Consider the following 13149-nt stretch of genomic DNA (forward strand, 5'->3'; position numbering starts at 1 on the left):
ATCTATATCAAAACTTATGTTCAAAAGTTATAAAATTTGACCGTATACCCCGAAAAGATTCATCACATAAATAGACGGAGGGAGTAAGCAAATATGTGCATTAAATAAGATGGAATCACAAAATTTCTGAACAACTAGTTTATCGACACGTGCGTTGCACGTGAATACAAAATTGTGTAGTTTATAATTTTAATAAAATAATATCAAAGTCAATTTACAATTAAAAATTTTACAGTTTCCTAAGCAAACAATAAGATCATTCCCTTTGGTGCAATTAAGCTCAAAGAAAATCATTAACAACAACTTTATAGGTCGTGTAAGCCTCGCTAGTCATGAATCGGTACACATTTTTTGCTAATTGTTGTCATTTGAATAAAATGTGAGATGATTAGGTGGACAAATTTAAAAAAAAAAGGTATAATTGTAATAATACATAGATTATGTACTCTCGATTCTGATTAATGTTCTTGTTTGAATAGACAATACTTTTAAAAATATAACATAGGTACAATTTTTATTTTAGTTAGTATATTGAAATAATGATAATTAGTAAAAGTCTTAGGTATTATCGATTGTGTGACCTAGTAATCCCAATTAACACGTTAGAATAACACAAAATAAATTTACGTTGAAAGTAATATTAGATATGTTAGGAAATAAAACAATTTCTAAATGGTTTGTTTCAAACAAACACTGAATTTTTCTGAAATTTTGTTTCAAACTAACACTAAACTTTGCAAACAGAACATTAACTTAAGGCAAATAGTAACTCCATCGCGGAATAAAAGCTACCTATTTCAACCTGTGGAGCACGCAATTCTTCTAACTGAAGCACCTCTTAACCGCTAACCGCGAAAAGATGACCCAAATTATGTTTGAGACTCTCAACACTCCGAGTCTACAACCATGCATGTTGCTGTCTAAAAGTCGTTCTCTCATTTTATGCTAGTGCTCGTAGTACTGGTAATTGATAAATCGTTACTATTCTGTTAAGTTATATTGTTTATAACTATGTGAGTTGTCAAGTTGTTAACTTTGCTACCTTAAGAAGGACCTTTTGCTTATGTCTGAGGCATAGTGATTACAATATGAGTTATAGGATGTAATCATTATGATGATTATAAAAGGTTGAAATTCAAAGGCAGATATGAGTAAATATTTCAAAAGGTCACTCAATTATGAAGAATTATATAGTAAAGTCATTCAATTTTGTTTTATATCAATAAAATCACCTAACTTAGAACTTTTTTCTTATAAATCACTCAGCCAAGTTTGTCATAAAGAAAATATGACATGACAAAATGAATTAAGTTTTTATGCCATGTAGACCTGAACCCCACAAGTAAAACAAAATTTAAAAAGACTCATATCTTATATCCGACCCACCCACCCACAACTCATAATCATGATTTCTTTTGCTTTTGTCGATAATTTATCGTCATGTTATTGAATGAAATTGCAGCCACCTTTGCTTTACTACAGAATAACAAAACGTTATTTGTTTGAAGCCACCTTTTGCTCCCCTGCTGGAACAACATTCAATTGAGTAGCACGAAGGACAGTGGAATATGTTATTTGAACAAATTGAAATATGAAAACATGGATATTTATCCAAGAATTATTTGACACAAGCAGATAATTTGGGTCGCATCTGTAATTGTATGTTAGGAATGATTTGCAAGTTTTATGAAAAGTTTTGTTTTTCTATCGTAGAATAAAGGTGGCTGCAATTTCTTCCAATGGCACGAAAATAAATTATTTTGAAGAGCAAAAGAAATTATGATTTTGATTTGTGGGTGGTGGATCGGGCATGAGAGATGAGTCTTTTTTAATTTTGTTTTATTTGTGGAGTCATGTCTACATGGCATAAACGATTAATTTATTTTGTCATGTCATATTTTTTTATGACAAACTTGATTGAGTGATTTTATAAAAGAAAAAACCCTAAGTTGAGTGATTTTATTGATCTATACAAAAGTTGAATGAATGACTTTCTACATAATTCCTCATAGTTTAGTGACCTTTTGATATTATTTATCCTGCAGATATTGCTAAGTTAAGAAACCCAAACATTTCATGTTAAAATAATGATCTATGCCTATGTAGTTATACTAAACAATAAATATTCTACAAAGAGTAATTTTTTTCAATATGTTTTGTCTATCCAGTTGTTCTTTGGCTCCCGTATGCGACATGTCGACACATAACACTCTATTTTGTTTGGTTGGGAAACAACTTATTCCGGGATAACTAATCCCGGGATTAGTTATTCCACCCTCAAGGTGGGATAAAATAAGGCTACAATCCCGGGATAACTAATCCCGGGATTAGTTATTCCGGATTTTTATTTCAACCAAACATGGGATAAGAGAGCATTAAAATTTTATCCCGAAACTATTTTTGCTTATCCTTCACACCAAACGACCCCAATAAGTTTAATAAGTACTCCTATTTTAACACAAATCTTTAGGGTTCTAAATAATTTAATTTGTAGAAAATATAGTTGACCCCCACATTCTATATATGTATTAACGTATAAAATTCATTATATGATATTATGCATGCAGTAAGAGTTTAAGAGCATAAATTAATAAATTAATGTGTAACCACAAGGTAACATGCGTATATTAACTTGAATTCTTCTAAGACGGAAATATTTCCCATATATTTCAGTTACATCATATTTATATCTTCAACCTGGAATGAAAGCTACAATAATAACTAAATAAAAATCTCACATTTAATTTTTTCTGATCTCAAAATGATATAATTACTTTAAAGTGTATATATAAGGCTTACGATTCTTTGAAATATTATACTTATATCATTTGATCACTATTTGAAATCTCTATGATGTCTACATATGACTGTTCATGTCAATTGCGTTTTAGTGACTGAATTACACTTTTAACTTTCAAACATGTGTTATTCCTAATTATAATACACACACAAACGCACAATTTACAGTATGAGATCGTCCGGGAAAAAAATCTATGAATAAATATTTAGAAATAAGATTTACCAAAATCACAAAAAGTGGAAAATTGACAAATAAAAGAAAAGGGTTAAGAAGGTCAAACCAGTTGTTATTGTTGTTTTCTTCTTAATTCATATTGCTTTGATGCTATGTCTTTCCATCCAAATGAAAAACAGATGCCACATGTTGGAGAGTATCTCAGAAATTAAACAAGAAATAGCAAATATTACCTTACAAAGACAAAAATACAAGTGTGTATATAATGGGCCTTGTGTCATGTGGGCTGAGTGTCAATGCTAACAACAATATCACAATTGGTTTATTCTTAATTTCTACCAACATTTTTATTGCATTAGGTGACGTAGAAAAATAACGAAATTAACCAAATCTACCTATATCGATGAAAAAGCGAAATTATTGGAACAAAACTTCATATTTTGTTTATACATAGTAGAGCAAGCCGGAAAATTAATATAAGATAAATTTTTAAGATAACCTAATTAACCGAACTATTGACATCCCCAAATATCATATTAAATTGTCAAGAAACTATTAACAGTGTAAAAATTTTCATTCATGTTATTGTGTGTCAAGAGAATAACAGTAATTGAGTGTAAAACAATTTCAAAGAAGTAAAAGGGAGAACCGAGAAGTGTAAGAACGATAATTTTTACCAAGTAGAACAAAGCAGAAGAGATTATATCAAAGAATTATTCAAAATGAAAAGAATGCTTACGGTAGTTCCTATAAGGGATACATGACTTTTTGAGTTTTAGTTCTTGTTTGGGGAAAAATTGTAATAAAATAGTGTGAATTTCTAGTCTTATTTATATATTGATGTAATTCTTAACTTTTAGGGATCAAAAAGGTGCAACTCTTCGGCAAAACCAATCCGAAGCAGTGCTATCTTCAAAAGTTGCGTGTATTTGATTTTTTTAATTGAAAAGAATATTTTAGATAAATAAAAAGGTTATTTATTTGATTCAACTTTTAAGTTTTGAAGTTCATGCTTTTAATATAATATATAATATAAATATAAAATTATAATTCATATTTCAGCTCTTGCCAATAAAGAAAATGATACCCCAACAGAAAGCAGAGTACTAGGAGCAATTAATTGGACTTAATTATTACGACAAAGAAGGAAGAAAAAAAAGATGTAAAGTCAACGTCACACATGATCGCGCCTTTGCTTAAGCTTAATTCCCTCTATATTTTTGGTAACAATATCATCAGTTTTTGGTAGGTGTAGTAGTGTTTACGCAGTCGTGTAATAACTGGACGTGAAGCAAAATGGGATGGGTAGAGTTGAGTGTGGGGATCATATGGTTTATCTCTGTATTAATCCCTTACGGCGTCGTTTCTAGTTTCGATGTCAGCTCCGTTCACAGAAGCATGCTGCTGCCGCTCTTCCCTCCTAAACACACTTCACGGCATCGACACCTCCGTCAAAGCGCTCGCATGTCTCTCCATGACGATCTCCTCCTTAACGGGTTCCAATTATTACTTGTTTAAATTCTCTTTTCTACTCCATTGACTTGACACACCCATTAAGGAATCATGGCAATTTTACTACTGAATCATCTGAATTGTTAAAATCAATTGATTCCTTCAAGTTTTCAAACCAATAATTAATAATAAGGGTAAAATAGGTGTGGAATGCTAAATTATCTTTTAGTTTTCCAAACTGGACATCTCGACAAGTAAAAATGGACGGAGGGAGTAATTTTTGGATCATTTGGTTGGATATAATCTACAATAACCTGTTTTAAGCACACAATGAAAATTAGAGTAGGTTAACAGTGTGTTGGTGAGATTGTTGAATAACAGTGTCTGTGTTGGATGAAGCAAGTAATATACAGTAAAGGTTAAGATACCTATTAAAAAAAATGATAGTGAAAGAAATCATTTTCCCCAAGCTTTGGTGGAAATGTTTTTCACCGAACACAATTAAATTCTTTATTACTGTAGCAGTTTTTTTGTTTTTTTTGTTTTGTTGAATGGATTCCAAGTAACATTTGATGCAGATATTATACAACTCATATTTGGATTGGAACACCACCACAGAAGTTTGCTCTAATTGTTGATACAGGGAGTACCCTTACCTATGTTCCGTGCTCCTCTTGTAAGAAGTGCGGCAACCATCAGGTTGGCTCATCTCTCAATCCTTCTTCTTTTTTTTTTTCCTGGATAATGTTAAAGGTTAGAGATTTATCTTAATTTGCAGTTATGTGTTTTGATAGCTCAATATGCAAATTGAAATTTGAAAATGTTAATGTATAATTTTTAATTTCATAAACGTCTGTTAAAAAGAAGCAGATGCTGTTATGTTTGTGAGGAAATGAGAAATTGATTCCAGGGATGTGCAGTTTCTCTCTTTGTACATTAATTAGGTCTAGGATATCAGTTTCCATGTTCTCTTCCCCCTGGCTCTCCAAACCGATAGAACCGGTATGTTCCAGCAAGAACAGGAAATAGATATACTTGATGTCCATTCACATGCAACAGTAGAATGATATTTAGCCCCTTCAGGATGTATTTTGCAAGCAAAATAAACAGCAATTAAACATGATGTTTTCCCTTCTCAAATTATATCCAGTTAGGATAGTACCTGCCTAGTGGCTTCCCCAACAAAGATTGCTGCCAGTATATTGGCACCTCAGGACTCCATATTGTTAGGGCTGGGATACCATGGCCCTCTCTTGAGGAAGGCATTCTAAAATCTAAATGCATTTCAGTTTCAAAAAAAAAAAGAAAAAAATCTAAATGCATTTATTACAAGGAAAAAGGACATGGACAGGTAAACAAGAACAAGTAGGATAAAAATGTAACCAATTTCCTTCCTAAAAAAAAAAAAAAAAAAAAAAAATCTAATCAATTTCTACATGTTAAAAAAAGAGAGAATGTATTCAATTTCTACATATTAAAAATAAGAGAATATATTCAATTTCAGCTTCTCTTTGTTGATGAGCTGTAGAATTCCATTATATAATTTCATGATGTTTTAAATATGTTTCTTGCTCATGTTGGCTTCTAACGATAAAGGATCCTAGTTGGAGAACAAATATGAGCACTTGAAGTAACTTTATGACTACTAAATTTACTCTGAGACAGCCTATTACTTTTTGTGAGAAATGTTTAATATAGCACTTAGAATCGTATGGCGTTTTGATTTATTTCTTTTGATCGGTGGTACTATGTATGTTGTCTTACTTAGGATCCTAAGTTTCAGCCGGAAATGTCAAGCACTTATCGATCTGTGAAATGTAATAAGGCTTGTCCCTGTGACCATAAGAGGCAGCAATGTATTTATGAGAGACGGTACGCTGAGATGAGTGGAAGTTTCGGGTTGCTTGGAGATGACATCATATCTTTTGGAAATCTAAGTGAGCTCGGACCACAACGAGCTGTTTTTGGATGTGAACTTGAGGAAACTGGTGATCTTTACAGCCAACGTGCTGATGGTATAATGGGCTTGGGTCGAGGTGATGTCAGTATAGTCAATCAACTTGTTGAAAAACATGTAATCAGTGATTCTTTCTCCTTGTGCTATGGAGGAATGGATTTTGGTGGCGGGGCAATGGTTCTTGGTGGAATAAAACCCCCTGCTCACATGGTCTTTACCAAATCAGAAATTGGTCACAGGTATGTATTGGAAATAATTGTTTAAATACATAGGAATGTTAGGTCTCTTCCTAACACATACACTCGATAAATCTTACGCATTTACTCTAGTTTCGGATGACAGCCCATACTACAATATTGAGCTGAAGGATATACATGTAGCTGGGAAGCCGCTGAAAATAAATCCGCGGGTTTTTGGTGGAAAACACGGGACTATTCTTGACAGTGGTACCACCTATGCTTACCTGCCAGAAGCAGCATTTGTTGCTTTCAAGAGTGCTGTAAGATATTGTTATCTACATATTCGCCAATGTTTCTGTCAATTTGTTTAATTCATTCTGCCTGAGAAAATGAGTAGTGGCAAATAGCACGCCATTGATGAGCAGAATGTCCCTAAGAAATTAGATTTAGAAAATTTATTCACTTGAATGATGTGTTTTTGATTATATAAACCAATCTATTAAGTTTTATGCTATTCAAAGTTCTGTTTATACCACTGATTGATGAAACAAACCATCATGTTCTTATGTCACGCGGATCAACCTATAGTTGTAGATTCCTGTACATGACTGGTACTGGAACTAAAACCCCTGAGTCAATAATAATTTGTGAGCTATTACTTTGGTAACTACTTCATATTCTTGAAAGAAAAGGAATGAAGGAAGAACCCAAGTATCTCGTGATCCTATAACTCCACCGTCTAACTTCTTTCCTGTGATGAGATGGAGGCTATGTACTTTATCAATAAAAGGAGGCCATATATTATGGCCTCCATCCTTGTTTTGCTGCCAGTTACTCTACTATTAAATGACTTAATTTAGATTACGTAACCACTTGTTATAGTTGATTTTCCTGTATTAAATTTCTGAATTTGGTAATACATCACACTATATTTTCTTCCAATGATACGGAGTTCGTTGCAAATTTCTTCTTATCTTTGATGTAGTCTTTCATTCCTTTAGCTGCGTTATATTTAGTGAAGGGAAAAGTGGATTCACTTGTTGTGGATTTATAGAGTATGTTACTAGTGGGTAATAGGTCACGTCTTTTATGCTGCTTGTCCTTGTGCCAAGGGTCTGCCGGAAACAGCCTCTCTACCTCCCAAGGTAGGGGTAAGGTCTGCGTACACTCTACCCTCCCAGACCCCACTTTGTGAGATTTCACTGGGTATGTTGTTGTTGTTGTTACTACTAGTGGGTAATATCCGTAAATGCAACTAAGACTTTTCCTAGCTGGAATGAACCTCTTCAACTTTTCTTTTCAGATACGGAAAGAGCTTCGTTCTCTAAAACAGATCAAAGGGCCCGATCCTAGTTTTAAGGATATCTGCTTTTCAGGTGCTGGAAGGTATTATAAGAAGAGGAAACTATTTTGACGTCTATGATTTTCTTGTTTAAATTTGTTTTCTTCCTATTTTTGGTGTAACCCATATTATTTAATATCTTATATATTCCAGTGACATATCGCAACTCTCAAAGAACTTCCCTTCTGTTGATATGGTATTCAGCGATGGAAATAAACTAACTCTCTCTCCTGAAAATTACTTGTTCCAGGTACGCATCTTATTCTGCTTTTGTACTTTCCTAACGATCTTGCTCGACGCTATTTTGGCATCAGATGTACTGGCTTCTTTTTCTTTTTACTATTTTGTATTGATTATTTGACCCCTTTTCCATTGTACTTGTATGCTATAAAGCACTTCAAAGTACGTGGCGCTTATTGCCTAGGAATTTTCCCGAATGGAAAGAATCCAACTAGTCTTCTTGGAGGTATTTCTCACTACTTGACAAGGTTCATCTTCCTAACTCTTCCGTGCTGAAACATGCATGTTTTTGATTGCAACAGGAATCGTTGTTCGCAACACTCTTGTAACTTATGATCGTGAAAATGAAAGAATTGGTTTTTGGAAAACTAATTGTTCAGAGTTATGGGACAGACTCAATTTATCTCCTCCACCTCCACCTCCACCTCCACCACCGCTTTCAGGCTTGGATAACCCAAACTCCTCTGTGCATATGTCTCCTTCACCAGCTCCTAGTGGACCTCCTGAGTTCGATATACCTGGTATGAACGGACAGCTTCTCTCTACATAGTATTTCTACTGGAAGGTTACTCTGCCCATTAGGGTGCTGTCATACCTAGAACTGCTTTTGTTCTAGCATGCTACTTGGAAGTTCTGAATCTGTTTTCTAATAGATTAATACAATTTTTCGTCTTCAAAAATATAAAATAAATAGATCAATAAAATTGTTTCCTTTCAATTTTCGAACGATACTGTGGTTTATGGTTTCTCTTATGAAAGTGAGGATCCAGTTTAGATTTGCATCATGCTGATATTTTGATGTGTTGCCTTTGATTAAATCACTTTTCGACAATCCACATTCTGTCTCTCCCTTAGGTCCAGGAATGCTGCTGTCTTTATAATCCCATCCAAGTTGACATTTGACCTTCCACCCAGGTTGTAAAATCATCTTGTTTCCCTGGCATTCCAAACTTCCTAAGAAGAGCAAATTGCCTGCTTAAAATTGTTCTGGTGTCATAACATTCTCAAGTTGGAGAAAGTCTTAATTAAACTGGAAATTTCTAATAACAACTTCACAGAATTCTTGATTTAATTAAACTGGAAATTTCTAATAACAACTTCAAAGAATCCTGAAAGCCTTACTGAAAACCTTTGGTCCCCTTTTATCCCTTTTCCACTTTTTGCCCAACTCTTCGATTTTGACCTTGGGTTTTAATTTGTCGAGCTTGCAAATTTACTCAGATCTCAAATGGGCTAGATAACCTTAACAGTTCTGTCAATTCACAGCTCATGTGATTGGTGCGTGCCAATTTCCAAAGCAGTGTGTTCGTCTTTTTGGGATATTTTAGTGGACAACAGTATTATTCTTAAAAGACAAGATACAAATATGTCGTGGGTTAGCTAGTTTTGCTTATTATTGGACTACATCTGTAAAGTTTGATAATTGAAGGTTTAATGTATAAAGTTGAAGGACCTAAAGTACAAAAATATGCTATAATCAAGGGACGAAAACGGCGTTTCTAATAATTACAACAACTGATACCAATTGAACATGAATTGGCCATATGCCCACTGTCTGAAATTGGCTCCATGAAGTTCTAGTAATTAATTGTCAAATTTCTTGTGAATTGTGTGACATGATTACTCTGAACAATGACAAGCATGAGAATTTTGTGGTAACTTCCTTAAGGGAAGGAGTGGCAATCTCAAAAGAATTTCTTGCATAAAAATTTCCTGTTCTCATTGTTAAAACATAGCTATGTTTTGCATTTTATTTCTATTTGATGTACCTCGTCTATGTTTGCATAATCTCAATTGACTTGACTTTATCTGCTGAAAAAGTTTTCGACATTTCATTTAGTTTTGCAAGTGTTAGTCACTTTTTCCTTCTTGATTACATCTATTTTCACAAACTTAAGCAACGTTCCGGTGCAGATATGATAGCTGCTGTAGTTGGATAATTCCATTACAAATAGTTATGATTGTTATCAAATTCATCTTTGATCTCAAATTGCAGGGGAGATTAAAATTGGGCTCATTACATTTTACTTGTCACTAAGTGTCAACCCCTCAGAGTTGAAGCCACGCATTCCAGAACTTGCCCATTTCATTGCCCAAGAGTTGGATGTTAATGTTTCACAGGTAGTTTGGTTTTATTGTGATAATTTTCGCGGAGCCTCATTTTATTGTGATAATTTTCGCGGAGCCTCTATTTTCTCTTTGATAAGTAACACATTTATTTCATCAAAACAGCATTGAGGAAATGGGGGTCTTGGATGTCTACATTTTGGTATAAAGGGAATGTCTGAGATTTATTCTTTCTAAGGGGGTCTAGGATGCCTGGCTATAGCATAGTCCAAATTAGACTGAGAAGTAAGAGCTTGTGATTGAAGTTTGTTGTGCTTGTGGGGTGGGGGAGGGTTTGGATAGGTAAATTCTCTGTTCTGTCGAGTGCTAAGTAGCAAGTTTTGACAACCTACAAAACATTAGCACAAAAATGGCTATGCAGAACTTGTGGTTTGTGAAGTTAGTTTTAAGAAGACCTTTTTATTAGTTCTGCAAAGGCAGTTAAACTTATCATATGTTCACCTATAAAAAGAAGACCTTTTTATTAGTATGGTATAGCTTGGATCAGAAAAAACTTCAAAACTAGAGCTTCAGAAAGATTACCTTATCTTATAGCATTACAGTTTAAATATGAATGTCTGATTTTGTTTACGTTATCCAACTGGTCTTGATATGGCAATTATCTATGCCTTAACCTCAAGCAATATTGGGAAGCCAGACGAGTTCTCTGTAACCATCGGCTAGAAGATTCATCAAGGATTGACTATTCTTATGATGATCCTTAAACCTATGGCAACTCAACACTTTTATCCGGATTGTACTGACTATTCTTTCAAGTAGGTTGAGTTAACTTTCTTGCACATGATGATGTCACTTGCTTTGCAGATTCGCTTAATGAACTTTTCGAGGAAGGGAAATGATTCCCTCACTAAATGGGCCGTCTTTCCAGCAGGATCTACCAACTCTATGCCAAATGCCACTGCAATGGTGACTTAGTGTTGTAGGATATTTATTGCTATCCTTTGAGTTGAAGAATGTGAATTTACTCATGATATCTGCATGCAGGAAATAATAAGCAGGTTGGATGAACAACACCCACATCTACAGGATTCCTTTGGAAGTTATAAATTGTTCGACTGGCGCATTGAACCTCCATCAAAAAAGTATGCAAGCCATTGCTGCTGCTTCTTTCACTAATTCCTCCGCTTGTCTTCACCCTTACAGTTCTTTATTCTCTTTTTTCTCTTGCTCACCATTCCTTTAGTTTCATCTCTTTAGCGTCCTTGCATGCTGTGCTAGTAGTATGATATTGCATCCTTAATTTGACATGGTTTTAATGTTTTAGGAAGCTTTGGCCGCGAAACTACTTAGTCCTAGTGGTACCATTTTTAGTTGTTTTGATACTTGGATTATCAGCTCCTGTTGGATGGTTAATTTGGAGGCGAAGGCAAGAATCGGCTCTTCCTTATGAACCGGTCGGAAGTGTTGAAACTGTTGCCCATGAGCAAGAACTGCAGCCACTAAAATGATAGGAATTATTTGCTTCGGACGATTCATGGTAAAAAGGAAATTTTTGAAGTGAAACTGTTGATCTTCTACAGAGTAATAGAGGAAAATATAGGATTTGGACTTTATGGGATTCAGTTCGAAATTCTACACATCCCATTTGATGTAGCGGGTTCGAAATTATTTGTACTTATTTAGTAAATTCTCAACACATGTACATGGTCTGAGCCAAAGCTACTCGTTTTGGATGAAGCCATAACATATACGCTATACATACATCCTGATCTTTTAACCTCTGTAACAAGTTGAATCAAAGTGAAGAATTACACCGGTCACAGATGTCAGTATCACTTTCGTAGGTGAATGTTTTAGATAACACGAAATTAGGTTGCCATTGCTGTTAGACACTCTCTATCTCTGTCTCTTTGAACAAGCTAGGTGAGTTAGCTGGTCGGGAAGGTTAGTTTACACTTCTATGTAGTGGGGAAGTTAGTTCAGCGTGATTGTGTTGTTCATGTCAGTTTATGCACACATAAATTATTCCATCAGGTACCTGTATTATTTCACCAGCTTAAATACATCGCAACTCGGTTTATGAGAACTCAGGTAGATAGAATGAAAGAATTGAGCTTCTTTTTTTCCTTCTTTCTTTTTTATACTCTACTAGGATTCGAAAAGAACCTGAAATCCAATTATAACACTAGTATGGGTAATAGAGAGTTGTAATCCATGCATCTCAGTTCTCGTTTTCTATCACGTCTTTCGATGTCTGAGTAGACATTCCGTCCAACTGTAAGAATCTGATAAATATCTGTAGGGAAGATGACGATTGTCTACATCTTAGTTTGCACTTAGAGAGAACTTGCTTAGCTATGCTGCCGTGATCCTCAACTATTGAAGAGAAGTTATAATCGTCATTGTAATCTCCCTATGTACTCAATATTATCCATGTTATACTTGCTCCTTCTTAATCACTAAGACGACATGTAACTATTCATTACCTATTCGATCTCCTAAGAGGTTATGGACGAAGGGGCTCAATACATCGATGATTTCAGATCGTTCACCATCAATAACTACAAATTCTTTTTACTGTATATATCCTCTTCTTTCCCAGTGTTTCATTGTAAAGCAAAAGCGATGGGCTAAGCTTTTACTTTGTTGGAAGAGAAAACAATAAAATAGATATGGCTGAACCATTTTTGAAAAATAATATTTACAAAAGCTCCAATCAAAGTCTTTACTTTCTTTGGAGAAAAGAAAAAATTACACACCATATTATGTTGGCTTTTACGGGATTTACAGGATTCAAGGGATATTTTCTACATTAAAATAACTAATTTGTCAACTTTTTTGAATATTTTGGAGAGATAATATCTCATATGGTCACTCAACTATGGCAAAGTCACTCAACTTTGTTTTCTAACTAGAAAGTCACTCAACTATGGGTAGT

At 34.3% G+C, this 13149-nt stretch overlaps 1 protein-coding gene across 2 annotated transcripts; it reads left to right on the top strand.

Annotated features, from left to right (window-relative positions):
* The first annotated feature begins 4087 nt into the window (after positions 1 to 4087).
* Positions 4088 to 12033, top strand: LOC132063527 (aspartic proteinase 36-like). Of its 2 annotated transcripts, none has more exons than XM_059456099.1 (12): positions 4088 to 4470; positions 5005 to 5125; positions 6195 to 6622; positions 6726 to 6882; positions 7866 to 7948; positions 8058 to 8154; positions 8298 to 8370; positions 8447 to 8665; positions 10141 to 10265; positions 11076 to 11177; positions 11256 to 11353; positions 11536 to 12033. In XM_059456099.1, the coding sequence occupies exons 1-12, from the start codon at positions 4271 to 4273 to the stop codon at positions 11717 to 11719; spliced, it is 1887 nt and encodes a 628-aa protein (XP_059312082.1). In that variant the 5' UTR covers positions 4088 to 4270; the 3' UTR covers positions 11720 to 12033. The 2 variants fall into 2 exon arrangements, with proteins under 2 accessions (XP_059312082.1, XP_059312083.1); XM_059456100.1 differs by having other exon boundaries at positions 4350 to 4470; positions 5045 to 5125.
* Positions 12034 to 13149: the final 1116 nt, after the last annotated feature.

This window comes from Lycium ferocissimum, chromosome 7, assembly GCF_029784015.1.
Source record: "Lycium ferocissimum isolate CSIRO_LF1 chromosome 7, AGI_CSIRO_Lferr_CH_V1, whole genome shotgun sequence".
NCBI classification, from domain to species: Eukaryota; Viridiplantae; Streptophyta; class Magnoliopsida; order Solanales; family Solanaceae; genus Lycium; species Lycium ferocissimum.

Bases quoted from the DNA above. Each gene is read 5' to 3' on its own strand.
- LOC132063527 (XM_059456099.1), top strand. From the start codon at position 4,271: ATGGGATGGGTAGAGTTGAGTGTGGGGATCATATGGTTTATCTCTGTA. The intron at 8,155-8,297 runs GTACGCATCTTA...TATGCTATAAAG, and splicing joins CTGAAAATTACTTGTTCCAG to CACTTCAAAGTACGTGGCGC. The intron at 11,178-11,255 runs GTGACTTAGTGT...ATCTGCATGCAG, and splicing joins TGCCAAATGCCACTGCAATG to GAAATAATAAGCAGGTTGGA.